At 42.3% G+C, this 25427-nt stretch overlaps 1 protein-coding gene and 1 non-coding gene across 2 annotated transcripts; one reads left to right on the top strand and one right to left on the bottom strand.

The window, feature by feature from the left end:
- The first annotated feature begins 316 nt into the window (after window positions 1–316).
- Window positions 317–24593, top strand: COQ2 (coenzyme Q2, polyprenyltransferase). The gene is made up of 7 exons (XM_069594546.1): window positions 317–829; window positions 10153–10319; window positions 15692–15813; window positions 17754–17839; window positions 19337–19470; window positions 22850–23038; window positions 23912–24593. Exons 1-7 carry the CDS (start codon window positions 577–579, stop codon window positions 24074–24076), a joined length of 1116 nt encoding a protein of 371 aa, XP_069450647.1. The 5' UTR covers window positions 317–576; the 3' UTR covers window positions 24077–24593.
- On the bottom strand, window positions 17236–17307 carry TRNAC-ACA (transfer RNA cysteine (anticodon ACA)). Its single transcript has one exon. It is a non-coding gene; the product is annotated as a tRNA-Cys (tRNA).
- Window positions 24594–25427: the final 834 nt, after the last annotated feature.

Below are 25427 nucleotides of genomic sequence, written 5' to 3'. Positions count from 1 at the left end.
GATAATACATGTAAAGTGCCTGTCAAGGAGCCTGGCACAGAGGGCCACCCAGGAGTTGACTAGAATGAAGTGCTCAGACCAGATGTTCCAGCTGCAAGCTCACAGGAGCCCACACACTCGCTGCCTCTGGGTTATGCGAACTCTGAATTGACTATCAAATTTAAGGTTTTCATTTGTGCAGTGAACGTCCCTTAACCCTGAATATGGCTTTAGTTTACCTTCTTGGCTTTTGGCCGTTTGGTGACCTTTTAGCTTTAAAAAGGAAACAGTTTCTACTGCAAACCAGTATTGGGCTTCCGTAGGTTTTTCTCAGGTGGTTTTATTTTATTTTACTTTTCCCTATAACAACTGCTACGTATTTTGATACCAGGAATTCCTTCCTCTGAGGAACTCCTTCACAGCGCTAGGTGACCGCGACACTTTTCACTTCACGTTACTCGAAAGGATCAGGCCACTGGGCCATGGAGCCGGACCGGCGCGGACGGTCATCCCGCTTACGTCACCCCGCAGCCTGCCGCTGACCTGACGCTCGTGAATGACGTCAGGCCGCTGCGGGTCCAGGCTCTCCCGAGCGCCATGCTGGGCGCTGGCGGCGCGAGACTCGTGCAGGGCCTGCGGGCTGGGACGCAGGCATGGCTGTGGGGCGCGCGCGGCCGCTCCCTGGCCCTGGTGCACGCGGCCCGCGGGCTCCAAGCGGCGAACTGGCAGCCCTCGGCCGGGCGGGGGCCGCGCGGGCGCCCGCTGAGCCTGTCGGCAGCCGCGGTCGTGAACTTGGCGCCCCGCCCTCTGCAGCCCTACCTGCGCCTCATGCGGTTGGACAAGCCCATAGGTGAGTGCGGACGGACGCGGCGGTCCGGGGGCTGGAAATGAAGCCCGAAAGCCGCGGCTTGGCCTCTAGGTGCTCCTTACCCGCGAGAAACCCGAACAGGGCGATCTCCGAAGTGCCCGGCCGGCTGTCACCCGCTCCCTGAATCCTGAGCGCCTGAGCGGGGCAGAAACTCCGCTCATCCCACAGACCGTGTTTGCAAGTTATGAATCGAGCGGAAATTCCGTGCCCGCATCCCTGGATTTGCGCAGATTTACAGTGTGCAAGCGGAGAAGGCGATGGCACCCCACTCTAGTACTCTTGCCTGGAAAATCCCATGGACGGAGGAGCCTGGTAGGCTGCAGTCCATGGGGTCGCGAAGAGTCGGACACGACTGAGCGACTTCACTTTCACTTTTCACTTTCATGCATTGGAGTAGGAAATGGCAACCCACTCCAGTGTTCTTGCCTGGAGAATCCCAGGGACGGGGGAGCCTGGTGGGCTGCCGTCTATGGGGTCACGCAGAGTCGGACACGGCTGAAGCGACTTAGCAGTAGCACAGTGTGCAAGCATTTCCACATTCATTATGTTTCATCTTTCCCTTAATGCTGCAAGGCCCCCAAAGCAAATGCAGAGGAAACCAAGGCTCTCTGGAGAGCAGACCGGATGATGCTGAGTTTCTTAGCTCTTTGCCCTGCACTGTTTGTAGCACAAAGATTTAATTCATTCGAATGCTGCAGGCATTGTACTTGTCTACTACTTATCAGCTCACGGTCGCCTCCTAAGGGAGGATTTCCTTGACTTTTCTGTGTAACATACTCACCTTTCACTGCAGTCTCTATCTCTTTACCTCTCATTTTTCTTCATAACCTTCGCTGCTAGCCTTATGCGTTTATTGGTTGATACACTTTTCCAATACAGCATAAACTCCACTTATATGGGACTTTTATTTCTAGTGTCTAGAAGACCCTGGCAGTAATATTGAAAGATTGAAGTCCTACTACATCGTCTAGCCTTAGGGATAGAAAGAGCTGTGGCCACTTTGTCCTTTCAGAGAACTCCCAGTCTGGTTTAAAAAAAAGTAACAAAGTATTGGGTGAGTTGGGAAAGTATGGGATCAAATATAAGTGATACAGATAGTAAGTACAGCGGGAAAAGAGTAATTATTGTGAATGTTCATTGCTGGAAAAAAGTTGAGAAGAAAGTATACCTCAGAGCAGTGGTCCCCAGTGTTTTTGGCATCAGGGACTGGTTTCAAGAAAGACAGTTTTTCCCAATGTTGGGGGTTGTGGGGGACTGACATGGTTTTGGGTTGATTCAAGTGCATTTTGGGCTTGGTAAAGAATCTTTGGTAAAGAATCCAGCTGCAATGTGGGGACCTGGGTTTGATCCTTGGATTGGGAAGATCCCCTAGAGAAGGGAAGGGCTACCCACTCCAGTATTCTGGCCGGGAGAATTCCATGGACTATTTAGTCTATGGGGTCGCAAAGAGGTAGACAAAACTGAGCGACTTTCACTTTCGCTTCACTTTTCAAGCGCATCACATTTATTGTGCACTTTATTTCTATTATTATGACATCAGCTTCACCTCAGGTCATCAGGCATTAGATCCGAGAGATTGGGGACCCCTGCCTCAAAGGACAGGTAGATTTTGCAGAGGAGGAAAGAGTTCCTCATTGGTGGGGGAATTATTTTTGCAAAGACTCAAGTATAGAGTGTTGGTACACTAAGGATATAAGCTCATCTGGAACCCCAGTTGAGCATAGAAAATAGTGGGCATCAGGGCTGGATAAGAGCTGGATGGAATAAGAATACACAGAGGGGAGGGTGGGGTGGAGGCTGAACTCCAGGTAATTTGGCTGACGGCATGTACCATTGCAGTGGATGGTTCAGTTCAGTTCAATCGCTCAGTCGTGTCCAACTCTTTGTGACCCCATGAACCGCAGCACGCCAGGCCTCCCTGTCCATCACCAACTCCTGCAATCCACCCAAACCTATGTCCATTGAGTCAGTGATGCCATCCAACCATTTCATCCTCTGTCGTCCCCTTCTCCTCCTGCCCTCAATCTTTCCCAGCATCAGGGTCTTTTCCAATGAGTCAGCTCTTCACATCAGGTGGCCAAAGTATTGGAGTTTCAGCTTCAACATCAGTCCTTCCAATGGACACCCAGGACTGATCTCCTTTAGGATGGCCTGGTTGGATCTCCTTGCAGTCCAAGGGACTCTCAAGAGTCTTCTCCAACACCACAGTTCAAAAGCATTAATTCTTCAGTGCCCATCTTTCTTTATAGTCCAACTCTCACATCCATACATGACCACTGGAAAAACCATAGCCTTGACTAGACGGACCTGTGTTAGCAAAGTAATGTCTCTGCTTTTTAATATGCTGTCTAGGTTGGTCATAACTTTCCTTCCAAGGAGTAAGCCTCTTTTAATTTAATGGCTGCACTTACCATCTGCAGTGATCTTGGAGCCCAGAAAAATAAAATCAGCCACTGTTTCCCCATCTATTTGCTATGAAGTGATGAAACAGGATGCCATGATCTTAGTTTTCTGAATGTTGAGCTTTAAGCCAACTTTTTCTTTTTTTTTTTTTAAGCAGTGGATGATAAATACATTCAAATGCCTAGATATAGTCCCTCCACCTTTGCTCAGCTAAGACCCCCAAATTAGGCCTTGTTTTTGGTATTCTAAATTTATGCACTACCAATTTGAGATCAGAGCACTAAGAATTTATAGCAATCAGCAGTTAAAGTGAAAAAGTCAATTAAATGGTAGGCACAGTCCTGTCGTCATGACCCATGGCATTTGGGGCCAGATTCAAGTTGATAGGCATAAAATTTTAAGCCTAATTCTAACCTGAAGCCTAATGTTATTCTGTTGTGATATGTGTCACAGAGCCGTACGTAGTGTAGGCTTATGGGCTTCTAATATCAGCAACTGCTCTAAGTCCCATTTCCATAAATCTCTGGCTTCTCTCTTAGAGGCTCGACCACATAATAAGAGACTGTAAAGAGTTTATATATGAGTAAAACTCTAGAGCCAGACTTCTTTGAATCTTCACTCTGCTCACTTGAGAGACCTCTGGTAAGTTACTTTACCCCTCTGGGCCTTCATGTCTCATCTATAAAATGAGGATACTAAGAATACTGACTTTCTAAAGTTGTCATGAGAATTTAATAAGTGTCAAGTCCTCAGAACAGTGCTTAACATAATAAATGCATGAGAATGTTAGCCATTACTTGAGAAATTGGAATTGGAGAAGACTGGGTAAGTAGTATTAAGTATGTTAGGAGGATACCTGCCTGCTTGCTTTGGTTCTAAATAAGATGACTGTAGGACTTTTCAGACAACCTATTAACAGTCTCAGTACTGTGCCGTGTGCTAAGTCGCTTCAGTCGTGTCTGCCTTTTCAAACCTGTAGACTGTAGCCCGCCAGGCTCCTCTGTCCATGGGATTCTCCAGGCAAGAATACTGGAGTGGGTTGCCATGCCCTCCTGCAGGGGATCTTCCTGACTCAGGGGTTGAACCCAGGTCTCTTTCGTCTCCTGCATTGGCAGGCAGGTTCTTTACCACTAGCCCCACCTGGGCACTCTCAGTACTATTATAATTCATTCAGCAAGCATCGTTTTGAGCCCCTACTGTATGCCAGGAATGATAACTTGACAGTAGTAGAATTCCAGATTTGATTTTTCTTTGCTTAAATTCTTCTTTTGTGGGTATTATGTGTATGGTTTTATAATTTTACTTATTTTTGACCGTGCTGGGTCTTGGTTGCTGCGTGGGTTTTTCTCTAGTTGCAGCGAGCAGGGGCCACTCTCTAGGTGTGGTGCGGGGGCTTCTCACTGTGGTGGCTTCTCTTGTTGCAGAGCACAGACTCTAGGCCCACGGACTTCAGTCGTTGCGGCACGTGGGCTCAGTAATGGGCATTCTCGAGGGTCAGTAGTTGTGGTGCACAGGCTTAGTTGCTCTGTGGCACGTGAGATCTTCCTGGATTAGGGATCGAACCCATGTCTCCTACATTAGTAGGAGGATTCTTTACCATTGAGCCACCAGGGAAGCCCCTATGTGTGATGTTTTAATTTGCTGAAGTTTGCTATTGTTAAAAAGTGGGTTTCACTGTTTTTCGGAAAGGATTACAACTTCCTACAACCATGTCACAGACTACATTATTTCAGGAAGTTGCAGCAGGTGGCGCTCTTTCCACTAAATTGGTGTAACTGGTTTTACTGCGTTTATGGCTGTTGGTGGTGTCTTGAAGATAGTATCTATTAGCACATGAATCTTAGACTCGGTTTACACAAGCTCCTGGTCCACTCATCACCTTTCAGAATGCTTGCTCAATTTATCTGTAGTTTTCCAGAGAGTCTTTACCTTTTCTTTTAAAAAAAAAAGTTTTATTGTGGTAAAAGTCACATAACATAAATCATACTATTTTAACCATATTTAACTGTACAGTTCAATGGAACTAGGTAAATTCACATTGTTGTGCAGAGAGTTTTTACTTTTTATGTAATGAATATATCTTTCTAAAACCTATTTGTATTCTCACTACCTTTCTTCATGGGAGAGAACAGAATGAAAATATTATGTTGATAGTCAGTCGCAAAAGTGTCATAGGGAAGACAAAGACATGTTGCTGAGTATCAGGAGGGCAAAAGAAAAAGAAGGAATTCATGGTTATATAGAGATTTAGATATCCAGAGTGATAGTCTGGAGGCAAACTGCCTGGATTTGAATTCCAGCCACGTTGAATTCTGCCATGTTTTATCTATGTTGTTCAGTCACTAAGTTGTGTTGGACTGTTTGTGACCCCATGGACTGCAGCTCACCAGACTCCCCTCTCCTTCACTATCTGCCAGAATTTCCTCAAATTCATGTCCATTGAGTTCGTGATGCTATCTAACCATCTCATCCTCTGCCGCCCCCTTCTCCTTTTGCCTTTAATCTCTCCCAGCATCAGAGTCTTTTCCAGTGAGTTGGCTCTTCGCATCAGGTGGCCAAAGCATTGGAGCTTCAGCTTCAGCATCAGTCCTTCCAATGAATATTCAAGGTTGATTTCCTTTAAGATTGGCTGGTTTGATATCCTCGTAGTCCAAGAGACTCTCAAGAGTCTTCTCCAACGTCACAGTTTGAAAGCTTCAGTTCTTCAGCGCTCGCCTTCTTTATGGTCCAACTCTCACACCTGTAAATGACTACTGGAAAAACCATAGCTTTGACTCTAGGGACCTATGTCAGCAAGTGTTGTCTCTACTTTTTAATGTGCTGCCTAGAAGGCGATGGCACCCCACTCCAATACTCTAATCCTGGAAAATCCCATGGATGGAGGAGCCTGGTGGGCCACAGTCCATGGGGTCGCGAAGAGTCAGAAGGTAAGGAGTCTGCTTGCAGTGCAGGAGACCTGGGTTCAATCCCTGGGTCGGAAAGATTCCCCTGGAGAAGGGAATGGCAACCCACTCTGATATTCTTGCCTGGAGAATTTTCATGGACAGAGGAGCCTGGTGGGCTACAGTCCATGGAGTCTCAGAGAGTCAGACACGACTGAGCGACTGACTCTTTCAGGTTTGGCTAGGTTTGTCTGTGTGGCTTTAGGCAAATTACTTTCTCAGTGCTTCAGTTTCTGTGTTTGTTAAGTAAATATAATATCCTACCGCATACGTTCATTGTGAGAATCAAAAGTATTAGATGACAGCACCTGTCGCAGGTAAACACTGAACTTTAATTGTTTTCCATTATCACTGTCATTAGCATTGTCATAACAACTCTAAGAGGTAGGTGTTCTTTCCCCTCTTTTCTAGATAAGAAAGACTGAACGTTCAAATTTAATATACTTGAGTGTCTGGTATAACTTGGTAGGAGCAGACACTAGAACCTTCATTACAGAAACCTTCCTCATCTATAGGAGTACCCTACAGCTTCCCATCAGTGCATGCAGAACCTATAACACAGACTTACGGCCAAGGAAATCTTGACACCAACATGAAATGCTATCTTTGTCTTCAGAATTCTTCTTTAAGTGAAACCTTCAGTTCTTATTGCATCAGGAAAATGCCTGTGAACAGAACAGGTTCAGCTAGCCACTCCTGTCCCTCCGAACTCTACTGGTAGGTGCAGGGAAAAGGAAGTTCTGAAACCCACTGTGTATTACTTAACCTCTCTGTGCATCTGTTTCCTCATCTGTAAAATGGGAGTAATAACAGTGCCTGCTTTATAAGGGTGTCTTTGACAATTAAATGAGTCTGTATGGAGAGAGCATCAGGAGCACTGCCTGACACTCCACAAATGTTTACCGAACGTTATTGTTGTTACTGTTTGAGATGGGACACACTGAATGTGAGTCTATCCAGGACAACCTAAATTCAGCTCTAGATTGGTCCTTCCTGTGTCTTAGCCTCTCCTTGCCTTGCCTTTTCTGCAGTGTGTGTTTATACCCCTTTTGGAAAAGCTTTCCTGATTTTTCCCTGCTCCGTCCCCAGTTAACTTGGGTGGCACTGTCTTATGCCTTTGTAGGATCCTGTACTTGCCCTGTTGTTGAATTGGTCTATTTTATTGTTATTGTTTGCTTAACTGGGTTTCTCCCTTTTGATTTACAAGCTGTAGGAAGGGAGAAACCATCTCTCTCTTAGTCACCATTGTATTCACAATTCCTGGAACATCTCTAGTACAAAGATGTGCTTTATAAATATTTGCAGATGAATAAAGCTTGAATTTAATGAGGCTTAAACATGAGCCTAAGGACTTTGTCATCTGACCATTTTTGTGCAGTATCTGATTTCTTTAGCCACATGTCCTGTTTTCACTTTTTGAGGAGGAAGAAATTATCCTCCACCCTCCTAAGTCTAAGAATTAAGTTGACATGAGACACATTAATAGGAGATAATCAAACAAAAGTTTCATTGTATGAATGCAGGAGAGAGACTCAAGAAGACTGAGCAACTCACCAAAATGGTCAAAATATCCTCATCATAAATACCATCTTTAGCTAAAGACATGGCAGGATATTGTAGGTAGTGGTTTGGAACCTCAAAGGGGTGGGGAGGAAGATAATTCACTGGAGATAGAAAAGCAGATGTTTAATAAACAGTTATCTCTGGTCTCCAGGTCCTACCAAGTTTCCTACAGCACACCTAGCCCATGTTTTTGGCAGTTATCTGATGATAGCACTATTCTATAACAAGAAAACTTCCTCAATCTTCTGTTTCTTAAAGATAATCAGCCTAAATTAATCGTCATGCCAGAGGGACACATTTGAGGGATTGGGGAGGAGGGAGGGGTGGGTGTTGTACTCTTATATTTCTTAGTAGGAAAGGAAAGCTTCAATTCAGTTCAGTTCAGTCGCTCAGTCGAGTCCGACTCTTTGCCACCCCGTGAATTGCAGCACGCCAGGCCTCCCTGTCCATCACCAACTCCCAGAGTTCACTCAGACTCACGTCCATAAAGTCAGTGATGCCATCTCATCCTCTGTCGTCCCCTTCTCCTGCTGCCCCCAATCCCTCCCAGCATCAGAGTTTTTCCAGTGAGTCAACTCTTCGCATGAGGTGGCCAAAGTACTGGAGTTTCAGCTTTAGCATCATTCCTTCCAAAGAAATCCCAGGGTTGATCTCCTTTAGAATGGACTGATTGGATCTCCTTGCAGTCCAAGGGACTCTCAAGGGTCTTCTCCAACACCACAGTTCAAAAGCATCAATTCTTCAGCGCTCAGCATTCTTCCCAGTCCAACTCTCACATCCATACATGACCACTGGAAAAACCATAGCCTTAACTAGACGGACATTAGTCGGCAAAGTAATGTCTCTGCTTTTGAATATGCTATCTAGGTTGGTCATAACTTTTCTTCCAAGGAGTAAGTGTCTTTTAATTTCATGGCTGCAGTCACCATCTACATTGATTTTGGAGCCCAAAAAAATAAAGTCTGACACTGTTTCCACTGTTTCCCCATCTATTTGCCATGAAGTGATGGGACCAGATGCCATGATCTTTGTTTTCTGAATGTTGAGCTTTAAGCCAACTTTTTCACTCTCCTCTTTTACTTTCATCAAGAGGCTTTTTAGTTCCTCTTCACTTTCTGCCATAAGGGTGGTGTCATCTGCATATCTGAGCTTATTTATATTTTTCCCGGCAATCTTGATTCCAGCTTGTGCTTCTTCCAGCCCAGCGTTTCTCATGATGTACTCTACATAGAAGTTAAATAAACAGGCTGACAGTATACAGCCTTGACGTACTCCTTTTCCTATTTGGAACCAGTCTGTTGTTCCATGTCCAATTCTAACTGTTGCTTCCTGACTTGCATGTAGGTTTCTCAAGAGGCAGGTCAGGTGGTCTGGTATTCCCATCTCTTTCAGAATTTTCCACAGTTTATTGTTAGAACTTATCTAATAGGTGCTATATCCAAACAATCATTGAAAGATTTTCTTTTGAAAATTGGATATCTATTCTTTTGAAAATTGGATATCTACTAAAGTTGATGTGTGAAATATCCATCCCTGTAGTCTCCTTGGTTTTAGCTTAATTTCATCTAGTTTAGGAGCTGGGTACCAGAACTACTCATATTTGTGCACGTCTTGTTCTAGCAAAATATTTTATTTAAAAAAAGTAGGTTAATTCCTCTCTCCCCAAGTCATTTTAGTATATTGTGTTAACAACAATAAATAGTTTTATTCACTTTTTTGAGCAGGTAATCCACACATATAATAATGCATATGACACGATTCAGAAGGTACAAGGGTGTATGTAAAGTGAAAACTAAGTCTTCCGCTGCTTTTTCCGTACCAGTTCTCTTCCCTGAAAGCAATTGTTATTATCAGTTTCTAATGAGTGCTTCCTGGCATAGTTTATGAACATACATTCAAATGTATATATTTGTGTAGTATGTATGTGCATGTGCCTATATATACACATACACACACATATATAGTAAAAATTCTCAGCTGTCCTCCATAGAATCGTTGGTGACCTCATCAGAAATACATGAGTATCCAAATCCCCAGAGTATGTCAGACTTTGGTTTTTGTCAACCTGATAGGTGAAAAAATATTATCTCAATGTAGTTTTGATGTGTGTTTATCAGGTTGAGTATCTTTTCATTGGTATAAAAGCCGTTTGCATTTTCCATTATGTTTTTTGTCCATTTTTTTCAGTTGGGCTGTTGATGTCTCTCCAGTTTCTGGGAACCCTACATGTTAGGGAGAATAGCCCTCCGTGACATGAGTTTCAAGTTTATTTTCCCAGTTTTGTCATGTGGTTTTGCCTTTGTGTTCCTTACTTCTTTTGGCTGCAGCGTTCAAGCGAACGAAAGCAGTTAACTGACTTGACTCTGTACCCTGTTTTGTCTCTTTATTTTTGCTCAGGAACCTGGCTGCTGTATCTGCCATGTACTTGGAGCATCGGTCTGGCAGCAGACCCAGGCTGTCTCCCAGATTGGTACATGTTATCTCTGTTTGGCACTGGAGCCGTTCTGATGCGTGGAGCCGGCTGTACTATTAACGACATGTGGGACCAGGACTATGATAAAAAGGTAAATTCATCCCAGAAAGGCACAGGGACTCCTCTCAGTTCTGCAGAGTAAGACCGTGGCCTGCCTTTTGAATGCCACACAAAGGGACAGGATCACTTAGTGTCCTCACTGAAATAACAAGTGCCGGTATCCTCTGAATAGCTGGTGTTGTAAAGTGCAGAGAGCTACCTTTCTTAACCCAGGAGCAGCTGCGGGGGCCGTGTGCACTTCCTTTTTACAACATAAATTCAAACTTGGAAGGCCAGAGTAAGGATATTAGAAGTGAAAGTGAAAATTCCATCCTGAACCTGGGGGTGCCTGAAAGAACTGTCAGCCCTTCCTTTGAGAACTTTTGGGACCATAACCATTCTTGTGTAAATCTAACCTTAATTTAAATGAACCAAGGCAGCCCTACTAGCATTTGCAAAACATAATTTCATCTTTTTTTCCTCCTTAGAAAAAGCAATACATGCTTACTCTGAAACACTCAATACAAAAAATAGAAAGGATAGAAAATGCCAGTGTTCCTTATCTGCCTTCCCCAAGCCCCAAGAGAAAACTTCATTTAAAACTTGATACATTATATTTATTTTCCCAAGGGAAAGGTCCATTTTGTTTGCCTTTTATTCCAGCAGCCATACTATAACAAGTACAAGCTCATTAAATGCTTGAGTAAATAATCAAATAAATATTCAATTTGTAAGAAATCCAGGATGAATTATGTAAAGTAAATAATCATATAACACATAAAGTGAATAATCTTCTGGGGTTTGTCTTTCCTATAAGTCTGAGTTTTCCTTAAGTAAAGCATACCTATAATGATGTTTAGTTCAGTTCAGTCGCTCAGTTGTGTCCGACTCTTTGTGACCCCATGAATTGCAGCACGCCGGGCCTCCCTGTCCATCACCAACTCCTGGAGTTCACTCAGACTCACGTCCATCGAGTCAGTGATGCCATCCAGCCATCTCATCCTCTGTTGTCCCCTTCTCCTCCTGCCCCCAATCCCTCCCAGCATCAGAGTCTTTTCCAGTGAGTCAGCTCTTCGCATGAAGTGGCCAAAGTATTGGAGTTTCAGCTTTAGCATCAGTCCTTCCAAAGAACATCCAGGGCTGATCTCCTTTAGAATGGACTGGTTGGATCTCCTTGCAGTCCAAGGGACTCTCAAGAGTCTTTTCCAACACCACAGTTCAAAAGCATCAATTCTTTGGCACTCAGCTTTCTTCACAGTCCAACTCTCTGCATACATGACCACAGGAAAAACCATAGCCTTGACTAGATGGACCTTTGTTGGCAAAGTAATGTCTCTGCTTTTGAATATGCTATCTAGGTTTAATATGCTATCTAGATTTTTAGTTCACATTAGTATTTTTTTTAATACAAAAACATTTATCAAATACCTATTGTGAATGAGACACAGTGACGGATTCTGGGATTGCATGGATGAAAGATAACATTGCTGACTTCAGTTTAGTACTGTTAGCTATCAAGAGATAGTGTCCATAAAGAAACTTACTGAAGACCACCTACCTTACCTTAGCATCATGGACGGGGTTAGAGAGACTTTTTCAGGTAGGGTAAGGTGACTTTCAAACTATGACAGAATAAGATGCCAAAAATAAAGTCTGGGCTGGAAGGTGAAGGCCACTCTAGGTAGAGGGAATCCAGAGGCATGGCTGTGAGCTAAAGTCTGTGATGCTTTATGGTTGCAACTGTGGGTTTGTGTGTGTGGCTGGAGGGTAGGACAGTAGCAGAGAGTCACTTGATCCACAGTAAAGGCATCTCTATGTCTCACTGACCCAGTTGGGATGCCTTGATCCATGCCAAGCGATGCATACTTTCTTAATTTGGGAGGTTGCACTTCCTGGTAGATTTTTCATTCTGTATAACCATATGAACAAGGGTATACTAGTGTATATCCCTTCAGAATAATTATTGAACACATTTAGAGCAGCTTGGTGTCAGTTTCCTGATTGTGATGTTGTAAAGCTTTACAGAATATTCCCCTTAGAGGAAACTGGATAATGGATACAAAGGGTTTCTATATTTCTTAAAATACAGAGATTTTTTTTAATTGCATATTAATCCACAAATTATCTCTAAAAGTTTAATTAAAAAATAACATAATTAACTTTAAAATAACATAATCAAACCGACCAACTTTTTCTACTTCTAAAATTAACAAAATAGAGCCATTTTAGTTTTCTCTTAAGTAAATTTTTTTCTCCCTAGATAAAAGGGAACTGATTAGATATCTTACATCTCCCCCATGCCTTTTTCACTGATTAGAAGAATCCAGAGTCTGTGTTGACGTACAGCAGAGCACTTAAGTGAGTGTTTTATAGCTCTGGTTTTGCTAACATGAATTTTAAAATGTTGTGAGCATCTCTTTGAGGGAGTGGGTTGAAAAGCTTGGTCAAATTGTAATGCTTACCTTACAGTTTCTTAAAGGCTGTATATCCATAAGTATATGTTTATGGCTGAAGGTTTTGTTTAATATGTGTGTGTGTGTGTTGCTCAGTCGTGTCCGACCCTTTGTGACCCCATAGGCTGTAGCTCACCAGGCCCCTCTGTCCATGGAGTTCTCCAGTCAAGAATACTGCAGTGGGTTGCCATTTCCTTCTCCATTTGGTTAATATAGTAGATGACTAAGTAAATTGCTGATACATTAAATGATAAGTGAATTGCTATCAGGTTATATGGACCAAATGTGTTTTGTTGATAAGGTATGTAGTCTGCTCAGTTCAGTTCAGTTCAGTCGCTCAGTCGTGTCCGACTCCTTGCGATCCCATGAATCGCAGCACACCAGGCCTCCCTGTCCATCACCAACTCCTGGAGTTCACTCAGACTCATGTCCATCGAGTCAGTGATTCCATCCAGCCATCTCATCCTCGGTCGTCCCCTTCTTCTCCTGCCCCCAGTCCTTCCCAGCATCAGAGTCTTTTCCAATGAGTCAACTCGTCGCATGAGGTGGCCAAAGTACTAGAGTTTCAGCTTTAGCATCATTCCTTCCAAAGAAATCCCAGGGTTGATCTCCTTCAGAATGGATGTAGTCTGCTAGTCATGTGATAAACATTATGTCCCAAAATCTCAGTGCGCAGGTGTTAATGATTTGGTTTTGTCAGCTGTGAGCATTCTAGTTCCATAAAAACCACATAGAATATGTTTTTTGATTATCATGTTACATCATTTTTAGTCTTTTGATGGGTGCTTTATTTTCAGCTCTCACGTTTAGCCAGGCAGTTTCCCTTGTCCTGAAGGGGCAGTGTAATCTTGTGACTAGTACCGTGCTTGGTGGGACTGGACTGACTGTGCTACCTTCATGTCTGTGACCTTGGGGAGTTCCTGAGCCTCTCCGTCTCAGTTTCCCAAAACTTAGAAGTGGCAAGAACTTCAAGTGGCTAAAAACGGTCGTTATAAGGACTCAACAATGTGATGTGTATATGACTCTTAGATTAAGTAGTCTACTGTAACACTCAAATACTGGCAGGAATAAGCATAATATCCTAAGTCAAATATAAGAACATAAATATTATTATTACTTAAAACTACAAATCGAGGATAAAATATCCAGTTCTGGCACTGACCAAGATGAATCATTACAGTTTCTGACAAACTGTTTCATTGCACAGTGAGGCATGCTCTAAATCTGGTCAGCACAACTTTTCTTTAAAGGGCCAGACAGTAAATATTTTAGCTTTGTGGGCCATGTAGTCTTTGTTGTAACTGCTGCGTTCTGTTGCAGCATGGAAGCAGACACATACAGTATGTAAGGAAATGGGCATCTCACTGATTCAATAAAATTTTATTTATGGATACTGAAATTTGAATTTCAGCCTGCTTGCATGTGGCACAATACTTTACTCTTTCTCTGATTTACTTTCAATCACCAAAAAAAGTAAAAGCCATTCTTAGCTCATCAGTTCAGTTCAGTTCAGTCGCTCAGTCGTGTCCGACTCTCTGCGACCCCATGAATCGCAGCACGCCAGGCCTCCCTGCCCATCACCAACTCCCGGAGTTCACTCAGACTCATGTCCATCGAGTCAGTGATGCCATCCAGCCATCTCATCCTCTGTCGTCCCCTTCTCCTCCTGCCCCCAATCCCTCCCAGCATCAGAGTCTTTTCCAGTGAGTCAACTCTTCGCATGAGGTGGCCAAAGTACTGGAATTTCAGCTTTAGCATCATTCCTTCCAAAGAAATCCCAGGGCTGATCTCCTTCAGAATGGACTGGTTGGACCTCATAGTGCCATATAAAAACAGAAGGCTGAATTTGGCTCACAGGCCATAGTTTGCTGAACCCTTGATATAAGTCATACAAAATATATTAATTATAGTAAATATTTATGGCATCAGACATTGCACTGTGAAGTAGGTACTATTATTACCTCTCCCTCTCTTTCTCTTTTTCCTTTAGTAAGTAAGTAACCTAAACCTTGGAGAAGGCAATGGCACCCCACTCCAGTACTCTTGCCTGGAAAATCCCATGGACAGAGGAGCCTGGTGGGCTGCAGTTCATGGGGTTGCTAAGAGTTGGACACAACTGAGCGACTTCCCTTTCACTTTTCACTTTCATGCATTGGAGAAGGAAATGGCAACCCACTCCAGTGTTCTTGCCTGGAGAATCCCAGGGACAGAAGAGCCTGGTGGGCTGCCATCTATGGGGTCACGCAGAGTCAGACACGACTGAAGTGACTTAGCAGCAGCAGCAGCAACCTAAACCTGTGGGAGGTCAAGTAATTTGCCAGAATTCACAGAGCCAATAAGTGATGGAATTAGATTCAAATGCTAGGCTCTCTGATACCAGACCCTGAGTTCTCAACTTCCAGCAGTGCTGAAAATTTTGGTTATGCTGTTTATTTGTGGTTGAGTTTAGAATAATCACAAGGTTTCAAACCCTGGCTCCCTGCATTGGAAATTTGAAGTCTTAGCCTCTGGACCACCATGGAAGCCCCATTCCCACTTTCAGACTCACATAATCTGTCTTCTTTCTTCATAGCTGACATCTGTTGTAGTGCTCCCCATACTCACATGATAGCACCCTTATCTGACTTGCTCTGCACTTTCCCTTCCTGACAGTCCCGTTAATTTTGTCCCTCATTGCTCTCTAGAAATTGAGCATATACTTGCTAAGCTGGGTAGCTAGTTAGATTGGGAAGTTGCTTTGTTTTGTTTGTAGATGGGGATGGGCGACAGAAAGAGGAGTGAATGGTGGGACTTTTTAGTTCTTTTCAAAGCTGTTTTAAATAGGAACTTTGATTCTTGGCAGTACTTCCAGTGTTCACTTTTTATTCATGTATCTGTGTTAGTGGGTACCATGGGCCAGTCTCTTGAGTCAATGTTTAAGTAAATAATTGAGCTATTTCTCAACGCTAAGGGATCTGTTTTATGTGTTAAGGTTACAAGAACAGCAAGTCGCCCAATAGCTGCTGGAGACATTTCAACGTTTCAGTCCTTTGTTTTTCTTGGGGGACAGCTGACCTTGGCCCTGGGCATTCTTCTGTGTCTGAATTACTACAGGTACAGTAAATGTGTTTTTCATAATCATGCATAAAATCTCTCATTTGGTACAGAAGTAGATATAAGATAGAATCAAAATACCTGAATCACAAAGTTGTTTAGTACCTAATCAAACATCTGTAAAGTTAACAATCTAAGTAAATCACCGCATGTTGTATAAAGTCAGGAATGCTTTCGGCCAAAGGAATGATGAGAGCAGCAATTTCATTTATCCTTCCCTGGTAACTTAGACAGTAAAGTATCTGCCTACAATGCAGAAGACTGGGGTCAATCCCTGGGTCAGGAAGATTCTCTGGAGAAGGAAATGGCAACCCACTCCAGTACTCTTGCCTGGAAAATCCCATGGACGGAGGAGTGTGGCAGGCTACAGTCCATGGGGTCGCAAAGAGTCGGACACGGCTGAGCGACGTCACTCATTCACTCGCTCACACCACCTCCAGGACTTGCGCTGTGTGTTCCCTCAAGGACTCAAGGCACTTTCCTAGGTTTTCTAGGTGCATGCATGGGAGTGTGTGTGTAAACCCATTTGTGTAATTTTTCCTATCCACGTAGTGTCTCTGAAGTGGTAGGGGCAGGAGAGGCAGGAATGATTGTACTCACTTTGCAAAAAAAAGGTCTTTCCCAGAGTCGTATTCCTAATCAGCGACAGAAGAAAAAGGACTCATTTGTGAACCTCTTAAACGCAGACAGAATTAAACTTTTGTGTATCAGATGGCTGCTTACTACATAGTGCTTCAATAAGACAGAAAAGAGGAGGAGCTCAGCGAATAAGCATATGGAGACTAGACTTACTGCATATCTTATCCTGATAGTCTAGTGGTATCTTATCAGTCGAGTGATAACACTTTGAAAGGTTATTCCTGGAGGGGTAATGCCGGGTGAGCTGTGAGCATCCTGAGAACATCTGATGTCTTCCTCCTTTCCTAGGTGCTTTGTGACCTTATCCTCCAGAGAAATAATGCCTTGTCGTGCGTACAGGGAGGAGTATTTGGACTCCCATTCTCTGTTAGGACATCTCAGTTTACCTGCTGTCTCGATGTTTTAAAGTGAAATTTAGACAGGCAGTAGCATATGGGGAATATCGTGTTGGATTCTGGGGCCAGATGCCTTAGGCCTGAGTCCAGCCCCGCTGCTGACTAGCTGTTATGACACGTGGCAGATTACTTTCTCTTTGTGCTTTAGTTTTTCCCTCTGCGCCCCGCCCCGCCAAAAAAAACCAACCAACCAAGAAGGATAAAACTGCCCATCTCTTAGGGTTGTAGTGAAGATTATTATGACTTAACCATATGTAGAGCCGTTAGAGTAGTAGTCGTGTCCGACTCTTTGTGACCCCATGGACTGTAGCCTACCACGCTCCTCCGTCCATGGGATTTTCCAGGCAAGAGTACTGGAGTGGGTTGCCATTTCCTTCTCCAGAGAATCTTCCCAACCCAGGGATTGAACCTGGGTCTCCCGCATTGTAGGCAGATGCTTTACCATCTGAGCCACCAGGGAAGTCTAATACAGGAAAGCAATATATGTGTTAGCTATTCTTATTTTGTTTGGTTGTTTATAAACTGAAGGTATTTTAAGTTATTTTTGAGTGGAGGATAATTGCATTATAATGTGTTAGTTTCTGCCATAAATGCGAATCAGCCATAAGTATACATATAGACCCTCTCTCGAGCCTCCCTCTCACCCCTCACCCCACATTGCACCCTTCTAGGTCATCACAGCACTGAGCTGAGCCCCCTGTGTATAGCACTTTAGGTATTTTCTAATCATCCTTTATACTAATTAAAGTTCAGGAATCAAAGTCTAGGAAGAAAATTTTACCAAATAAAAAGGTATAATTTAAGATAAATCATTTCCTAATTAGTGTTACTGTTGTTATCTTTTGGTGATTTTTAAGAGATGGTGACACTAATCTTTTTAATTTTTTTTTTTTTTCTTGATTTCAGTATAGCTCTTGGAGCAGCATCCCTACTTCTTGTCATCACCTACCCGCTAATGAAACGAATTACATACTGGCCTCAGTTAGCCTTGGGTGAGCTTGAAATAACTACTTAAGTATCTCCTTCAATACCCTCAAGCTATGCTTTTATATATAATATCATACACACATGTGTGTAATGTGACAGAGATAACATGTCAGGTCAGTCGTGAAATTTTCCAAACCAGGAATACATTGTCATATTTTTAAAAAGGGCAATTAGCTGCTTTTTTGGCTAAAAAATCTTGGACATTTACTAAGGTCATCATCATTATTTCTTGAAATGGTCTTAAAAATCTGGGTATGTCATGAAGAAAAAAATGAGCTGCCTCGAGCCTACGTGTCCTAAGGATGCCATGGACTGAGAAGGGGCACAGTTTGTGAGAGCTTCCTCCCTCTCTGTGAAGCTTCCTTAGACTTAGCCAGTCTCTCTCATAGCACTCTCATGTGGCACGACTCATTTCAACAGCAGCAGTTCAACAGGAAGACGCTGAGAGCCTGCCCTCTGTCCCCGTTAATAAACTGTAGACGCCTGGGAGATAGAGTATTCTCTATATATGGATGGTGCTGCATCTAACGTAGCACTCGGCACATTTGGTAGAAAGAGGAAGATAGGTACGTAAGTCAAAATCTATTGCAAAAAGAACTGTTCCTTGACTTTTCTATTCTATTCCTAGAATAATCTTGAAGAGTATTAAGAAAGCTAGTATATTTAAGTATTTCTTGAAACCCTAACTTTTACTTTGTGTCAGGAATCATACTAAGTGCTAGAAAAATAAAAATGACTGAAACACACTCACCACCCTGAAGGAGCAAGTCCCTCAGGTCCCTCAGACTCAGTGAGTCCCAGACAGCTTTTCTCAGACACCCTTTGTTTTTCCCCCCGACGATGCCTGTTTCCACTTAGACTCCCTCTTCGTCAGCTGATGAAGTGCCTCTCATCTGCGGTCCCACAGAGCATGCTTGTGGGCGTGCCTGAGCGACTTGCAGGTTGGGGATGTCTAGCAGGCAGCTCAGTATCTGATCTGAAGCTGAGAGAAGTGATTAGGCTGACACAGAGATACTTAGGAGTTGTCGCCATGCAGATGTTTGTTTACAGTCCTTAGAGAGGGGGTAAGGAACCAGTGTTTCTGTCTGTGCTCTTTGTTTCTGTAACTTGAAGGGGAAATACAGCAATAAAGAAAAGGACACAGGAGTTTGACTCAGACAGGTCTGAGTGCAAACCCTAAGGCATCTCCTATTTATTGGTTGTGCCAGGCGTCATACTAGGTAGGACACATGTTCTTCCCACGAAACCCCCTGTTTATCGCGGGATATTCTCTCTGTTAGCAATGTAATTTTTAATTATGATTTCGGGTTCTGTTTTCCTGTTTTGTAAAGTGTTGCTAATAACTACCACAGACACTTGGGAGGATTTAAGAAAGAAGCGTGAGAAAGCAGCACACGCAGAGCCTGATACATGGAAGCACCTCATGCACATGCCGCCTTCCTCCCCTGTGGATTCTAAAGTACATTTAGACTTTTCTTCTCTTTCTGTTTCGCTGATTGTAGGGTTGACATTTAATTGGGGAGCATTGCTTGGATGGTCTGCTGTCAAGGGCTCCTGTGATCCATCTGTTTGCCTTCCTCTCTATTTTTCTGGAATTATGTGGACTCTGATATACGATACTATCTATGCCCATCAGGTAAAAAAATATCCTTTTTTGTAACTTTGGTTTAACTGTTGGTTGTTTTTTGTTTTGTTTTCTTTTGTTTTGTGTAAGAACTTTAAAATAAGAAGCAAATTAAAAGGAAAGCTTTTTCTTTAGGCTTTTTAAAAAAATTGAGGTAATTGGTTTATAACGTTATGTGTGTCATTTGTACAGCATTGTATTTTGACTTCTGTATACACGTCAAGGTACTGACCACCAGAAGTTTAGTTTCCACCCATCTCCATACTGTTGACTCCCTTTATCCATTTTGCCCTGCCCACAGCCCCTTCCCCTCTGATAACCACTAATCTGTTCTCTATCTATGTGTTTTAGTTTTGTTTGTTCATTTATTTTTTTAATATTCCACATGTGGGTGAAATTGTATGGTATTTGTCTTTTTCTGTCTGACTTTTTATGTAATATAATATTTTATCTAGCATAATACCCTCAAGATCCATCTATGTTGTTGCAAATAGCAAGATTTTATCCTTTTATGGCTAAATAGTATTCCATTGTGTGTGTATATAACACATCTTTGTCAGTTCATCTGTTGATGGGCACTGAGGTTGCGTCCATATCTTAGCTTGTATATGGTGCTGTGATAAACACTGGGGTGCATATGTATCTTCTTGAATTAGTGTTTTCGTTTTCTTTGGTAGATACCCAGAAGTGGACTAGTTGGACCATACAGCAGTTCTGCTCTGTTCTTTTTGAGGCATCTCCCTTCTGTCTTTCCACAGTGACTGCACCTGTCTATATTCCCACCAGCCGTGCACGAGGGCTCCTCTTTCTCCCTCACCTTGTCAACACTTGTTATTCATGTCTTTCTGATAGCCATTCTAACAAGCATGGGGTGATATCTCTTTGTGGTTTGGGTTTGCATTTCCCTATTGATTAATGATGCTGAACATCTTTTCATATGCCTGTTGGCCATCTGTATGTGTTCTTTAGAAAAACTCTTCAGGGCAATGTCTGTTCAGACCCTTTGCCCATTTATTAACTAGGGTTTTTTGTTGTTGTTGTTGAGTTCTTTATATATTTTGAATATTAACATCTTACCAGATATATGAGTTGCAAATATCTTCTCCCATTTGGTAGTTTGTCCTTTCACTTTGTTGATGGTTTCCTTTGCTGTGCAGAAGCTTTTTAGTTTGATGCAGTCTTATTCATTTATTTCTGCTTTCGTTTTGCTTACCTGAGAAGATATATCCATTAAGATATTACTAAGACTGACATCAGTCAGAAGTGTACTGCCTATGTTTTCTTCTATGAGTTTTATGGCTTCAGGTCTTACATTCAAATCTTGAATCCATTTTGAGTTAATTTTTATGTATGATATAAGATAGTGGTCTGGTTTCATTCCTTTTGCACGTGGCTGTCTAGTTTTCCCAACACCATTTATTAAAGAAAGTTGTTTCCATTTTATGTTCTTTGCTCCTTTGTTGTAAATTAATTGTCCATGTACAGGTGAGCTTATTTCTGGGCTCTCAATTCTGTTTCCAGTGATCTATATGTGTCTGTTTTTCTGCCAATACCATGTGATTTCGACTATGATAGCTTTGTAGTATAATTTGAAATCAGGACATATGATGTCTCCAGCTTTGTTCTTTTTTCTCAAGATTGCTTTGGCTTTTTAGGGTCTTTTGTAGTCCCATACAAATTTTAGGATTTTTTTGTTCTGTTTCTATGAAGAAAGTTGTTGGTATTTCGATAGAGGTTGGATTGACTGTAGATTGCTTTAGGAAGTATGGATATTTTAGTAATTTTAATTCTTTGAATCCATCAGCATGGAACAACTTTCCATTTCTTTTTGTCTTCATTTCTTTTAACAATACCTCATATTTTCAGACTCTAGGTCTTTTACCTCCGTGGTTAAATTTATTCCTAGGCATTTTGTTGTTGTGACTGTAAATGAGATTATTTTCTTAATTTCTCTTTCTGCATGCTCAGTGTATAGAAATACAACAAATTTTTGTATGTCAAATTGGTCCCCTACAGCTTTACTATACACATTTATAATTTCTAATAGTTTTTTGGCAGCGTCTTTAGGGTTTTCTATGTATGAAACCATGTCATCTGCCACTAGTGACTGTTTTACTTCTTCCTTTCCAATTTGGGTGTCTTTTCTTTCTTTTTCTTGCTCAACTGCTCTAGCGAGGAATTCCAGTACTATGTTGAATAAAAGTGGCAGGAATGGATATCCTCATCTGCTTTCTGACCCTGGAAGGACAGCTTTCAGATTTTCACCATAGAGTATGTTTGCTGTAGATTTGTCTTATATGACCTTTATTATGTTGAGGTACATTCCCTCCATGCCCACTTTGCATGCAGTCTCTAATGTCACATGACCGTGATTACAACAATAAATAGAAACGCTTACAAATAAAGTTGCTAGAAGAGACCAGTCTGCCATGTGTGAGTGTATCATCAAGACCTAGCTCTACTTAAACAGGAAGGGTTTGACAGGAGAAGCAAGGAATAAACTGAGCCGGACGTGAAATCTGAATGGCTGTGGTTAGGTAGCAAGTGATCGTTTTTCTACATGTTTGATTTTCACAAGATTGAAATATATAGGAAATCATTGAGATTTGAGAACTCTGAAGTAAAGAAGAGCTTATGTGAAGAATTAGACTTGAGTTTGATTTCTGATTTAGTAAAAGTCAGTGTAGGATTGTAAAAGTACAGTGATGCATAGACCTGGAAGATCATTTTAGCAGTTACATTTAACTTCGAGTTGGCCTGCACATTCATATTTGATCAACAGTGTTTCTGAGTTACTGCCATTTTTTACAACTTACGGTATATCTGCATGGTTTCTATGGTTTTATTTTTTCGTTATGCTGGGTCTTTGTTGCGGCACGTGGCCTTCTCTAGTTGAGGCTCGCGGGCTCTCTTATTGCAGCACATGGTCTTAGTTGCCGTGCAGCATGTGGGATGTTAGTTCTCCATCCAGGGATTGAACCCATACGCCCTACATTGGAAGGCAAGTTCTTTACCACTGGACCACTAGGGAGTCCCTGCGTGGTCTTTAAAACACAGTTTCTACTGGAATGAGATGTTAGTGATGGTTGCACAAGGCTTCTTGGGTGGCCCTAATGGTAAAGAACCCACCTGCCAATGCAGGAGATGCAGGTTCGATCCCTGGGTCAGGAAGATGCCCTGGAGGAGGGCATGGCAACCCACGTCATTACTCTTTCCTGGAGAATCTCATGGACAGGGGAGCCAGGTGGGCTATAGTCCATAGGGTTGCCAAGAGTCGGATATGATTGATGTGACTGAGCATGCACTGAATTACATACTTCAAAATGGTGAACTTTGTGGTATGTGAATTAAGTCTCAGTAAAATCAATTTCTTACTGCTTTCCAATGTTAGGATAAGAAAGATGATGCTTTGATTGGGCTCAAGTCTACGGCACTGCGGTTCCGTGAAGACACCAAGAAGTGGCTCAGTGGCTTCAGTGTGTCCATGCTGGGGGCTCTGAGCCTGGTGGGAGTGAACAGTGGTCAGACTGCGCCCTACTACGCTGCCCTGGCTGCTGTAGGGGCCCATCTGACTCACCAGGTTTGGTCTTTTTCTTTCCTTTCCCTCTTTTTCCCTTGGCATAAATTATAAAAATCATTTAAACAAAATGCCCTCTGTGTTTTACCAAGCAAGACACTTCCTAAAACAATTGCTTGGATTATACCGATTTGACTGTCCCTTCTTTGCCCTAGTATGCCATATAAAAAAGCTAGCTGTATTATTTTAGAGAAACAGTATGAACCTAAACCTAGATATTTTTTTTCCTTCTGATTTTCTTGGAATTATTTCTGATGCATGTCTATAAAAATTTGAGCAATGTCTTAATGGTGTGACTTGAGTTGAATTACTCTGAAAGCAAACTGATCAACACAACCATGTTGTGTAAATGTGATGGTTAGCAAACTAATCACTCACATGTTCGGGTCCCACTGGCATTGAGACCAAGGCAAGATAAGACACGAAATGCTAAGATGTAGACAGTGAGGGCCACCAGGTACATTAAACATCTCTTGATGCATTGGACAGCCCTGCACAGTAGAGAGCTGTCCTGCCCAAATGTTACTTGCTCTTCTGTTGAGAAACATTGCTCCAAAGGATAAGGCTAAAATGGAGGGTGGGAGCTGGGGGAAGCAGATCTTAGATCAATCAGTGTAAGGAAGAACTTTCTAAGTAGAACTAAAAATGGCATGTGTTGCCTGTCCAAGTGTTCCTCCACCTGTCAAGAGCTGGTTTTTAGGACAGCTTAGAGGCTATCCGTTGAAAGATATGGTCGATCATTTTCTACGTTGGGAAATAGTCTCAGGTGCATTAAAGGCTTCCTATTGCTTGAAATTCTACAACGTTATCTTCTTCATAGTGACATGTTTATCTGTGATGCTGAGGTCTCACATGGCATGTGCTCTTTCCTCCTAGATTTACACTCTGGACATCCACAGACCTGAGGACTGTTGGGAAAAGTTCACCTCCAACCGAACAATAGGACTAATAATTTTTGTAGGGATTGTCCTTGGGAACTTGTGGAAAGCAAAGGAGACAGATAAAACAAAGAAAAATATAGAAAATAGAATAGAAAATTAGCAGATTAAGTTTATCTAGGGATTTTTAAAACAAACTTTTACAAAACACTTTCAGGTCTTGTTACCACATAATTAGATTTGAATAAGTCTTATGGTATATAACTGAATTACAAACCGGTGGATGAAGTTTTAGAGCATTTTGGCCTAGATTTTAGTTCAAGTATGTACATGTCAGATTCTTCTCCTGTCACAGGAAACAGGGACTGTTTAGGATTTGCAGTGACCTGGAGTATTTAAATTAATGCTTTCTTCCTGTTGTAATCCTCATCTAGAGTCACAGGAATTACATGATTTTTAGCACTTTAGCAATAAAAACTCATATATGTCTCATCTAAATGAATGTCTCTAGGAAAGTGGGCACTTTTTAGGGGAAAGAATAAAAGCTGTTACAGAAAGTTGGGGCTTACTGTTCTTTGCATTGACCTTTACTTACTGCCAAAAGCTGTAATTCAGGAAACCATTCTGGTTTTTATATTTTAGGAGAATTTAAGTAAGTAAATAAAATTTTTTTTACCTACTCTACCTGTACATACTGGTGTTATTTTCAACCCTGACATTTATTTGCAAAGCCTCTATGTGCAGCCATAGGGACTAGAATGAGCAGGCGGTCACCAGGGACTATTTTAGTTTCTGTTTATTTTTTATCTCAGCTGATTGTAATTTATAGGATAGTGGTATATTGGTTACGTGTAATAACTATTTCTTTCCTTGCCCCCTTCAGAATATTCTCAACACAGGAGCCAGAATCATTTTTTTAAGTCCTCTATCAGATCATGTCATTGCTCTGCTCAGAACCCTCCAGGACCTTCACAGCCACCAAGTACAAACTAAAAGTCTAGTCACCTGGAAAGCCCGCCATGATCTGGCCTTGTCTATGACTCGTCTTCTCCGGGGGAATCTTCCCAACCCAGGGATCAAACCCTAGTCTCTTGCATTGCAGGCAAATTCTGTACCATATGAGCCACCCAGAAGCCCCCATTAGATAGAGTTTGGTATATGTTAAAGCCTGTTAAGGGCTGAATTGTTTTGCCCTAAAATTCATATAGTAAAGTTGTAACCCACCCTCAGTAACACAGAACATAACCATATTTGGTGACAAGGTCTTTAAAGAGGTTAGTAAGTGAAAATGAGGTTGTTGGGGTAATTCCGAAACCACTGTGACTGGTGTCCCTATCAGAGGAAATCTGGATACACACAGAGACACAGGCACAGAGAGATGACTGAACACACAGGGAGAAGACGGTCGTCCTCAAGCCAAGGAGAGAGGCTTCAGAAACCAGCCCGTTCAACACCTAGACCTCAGACTTCTGGCCTCCAGAACATGAGAAAGCGAATGTGGTTTTTAACCACCC

This window comes from Ovis canadensis, chromosome 6 (assembly GCF_042477335.2).
Source record: "Ovis canadensis isolate MfBH-ARS-UI-01 breed Bighorn chromosome 6, ARS-UI_OviCan_v2, whole genome shotgun sequence".
Classification (NCBI taxonomy): Eukaryota; Metazoa; Chordata; class Mammalia; order Artiodactyla; family Bovidae; genus Ovis; species Ovis canadensis.
This window is presented reverse-complemented; position numbering and strand designations above follow the sequence as displayed.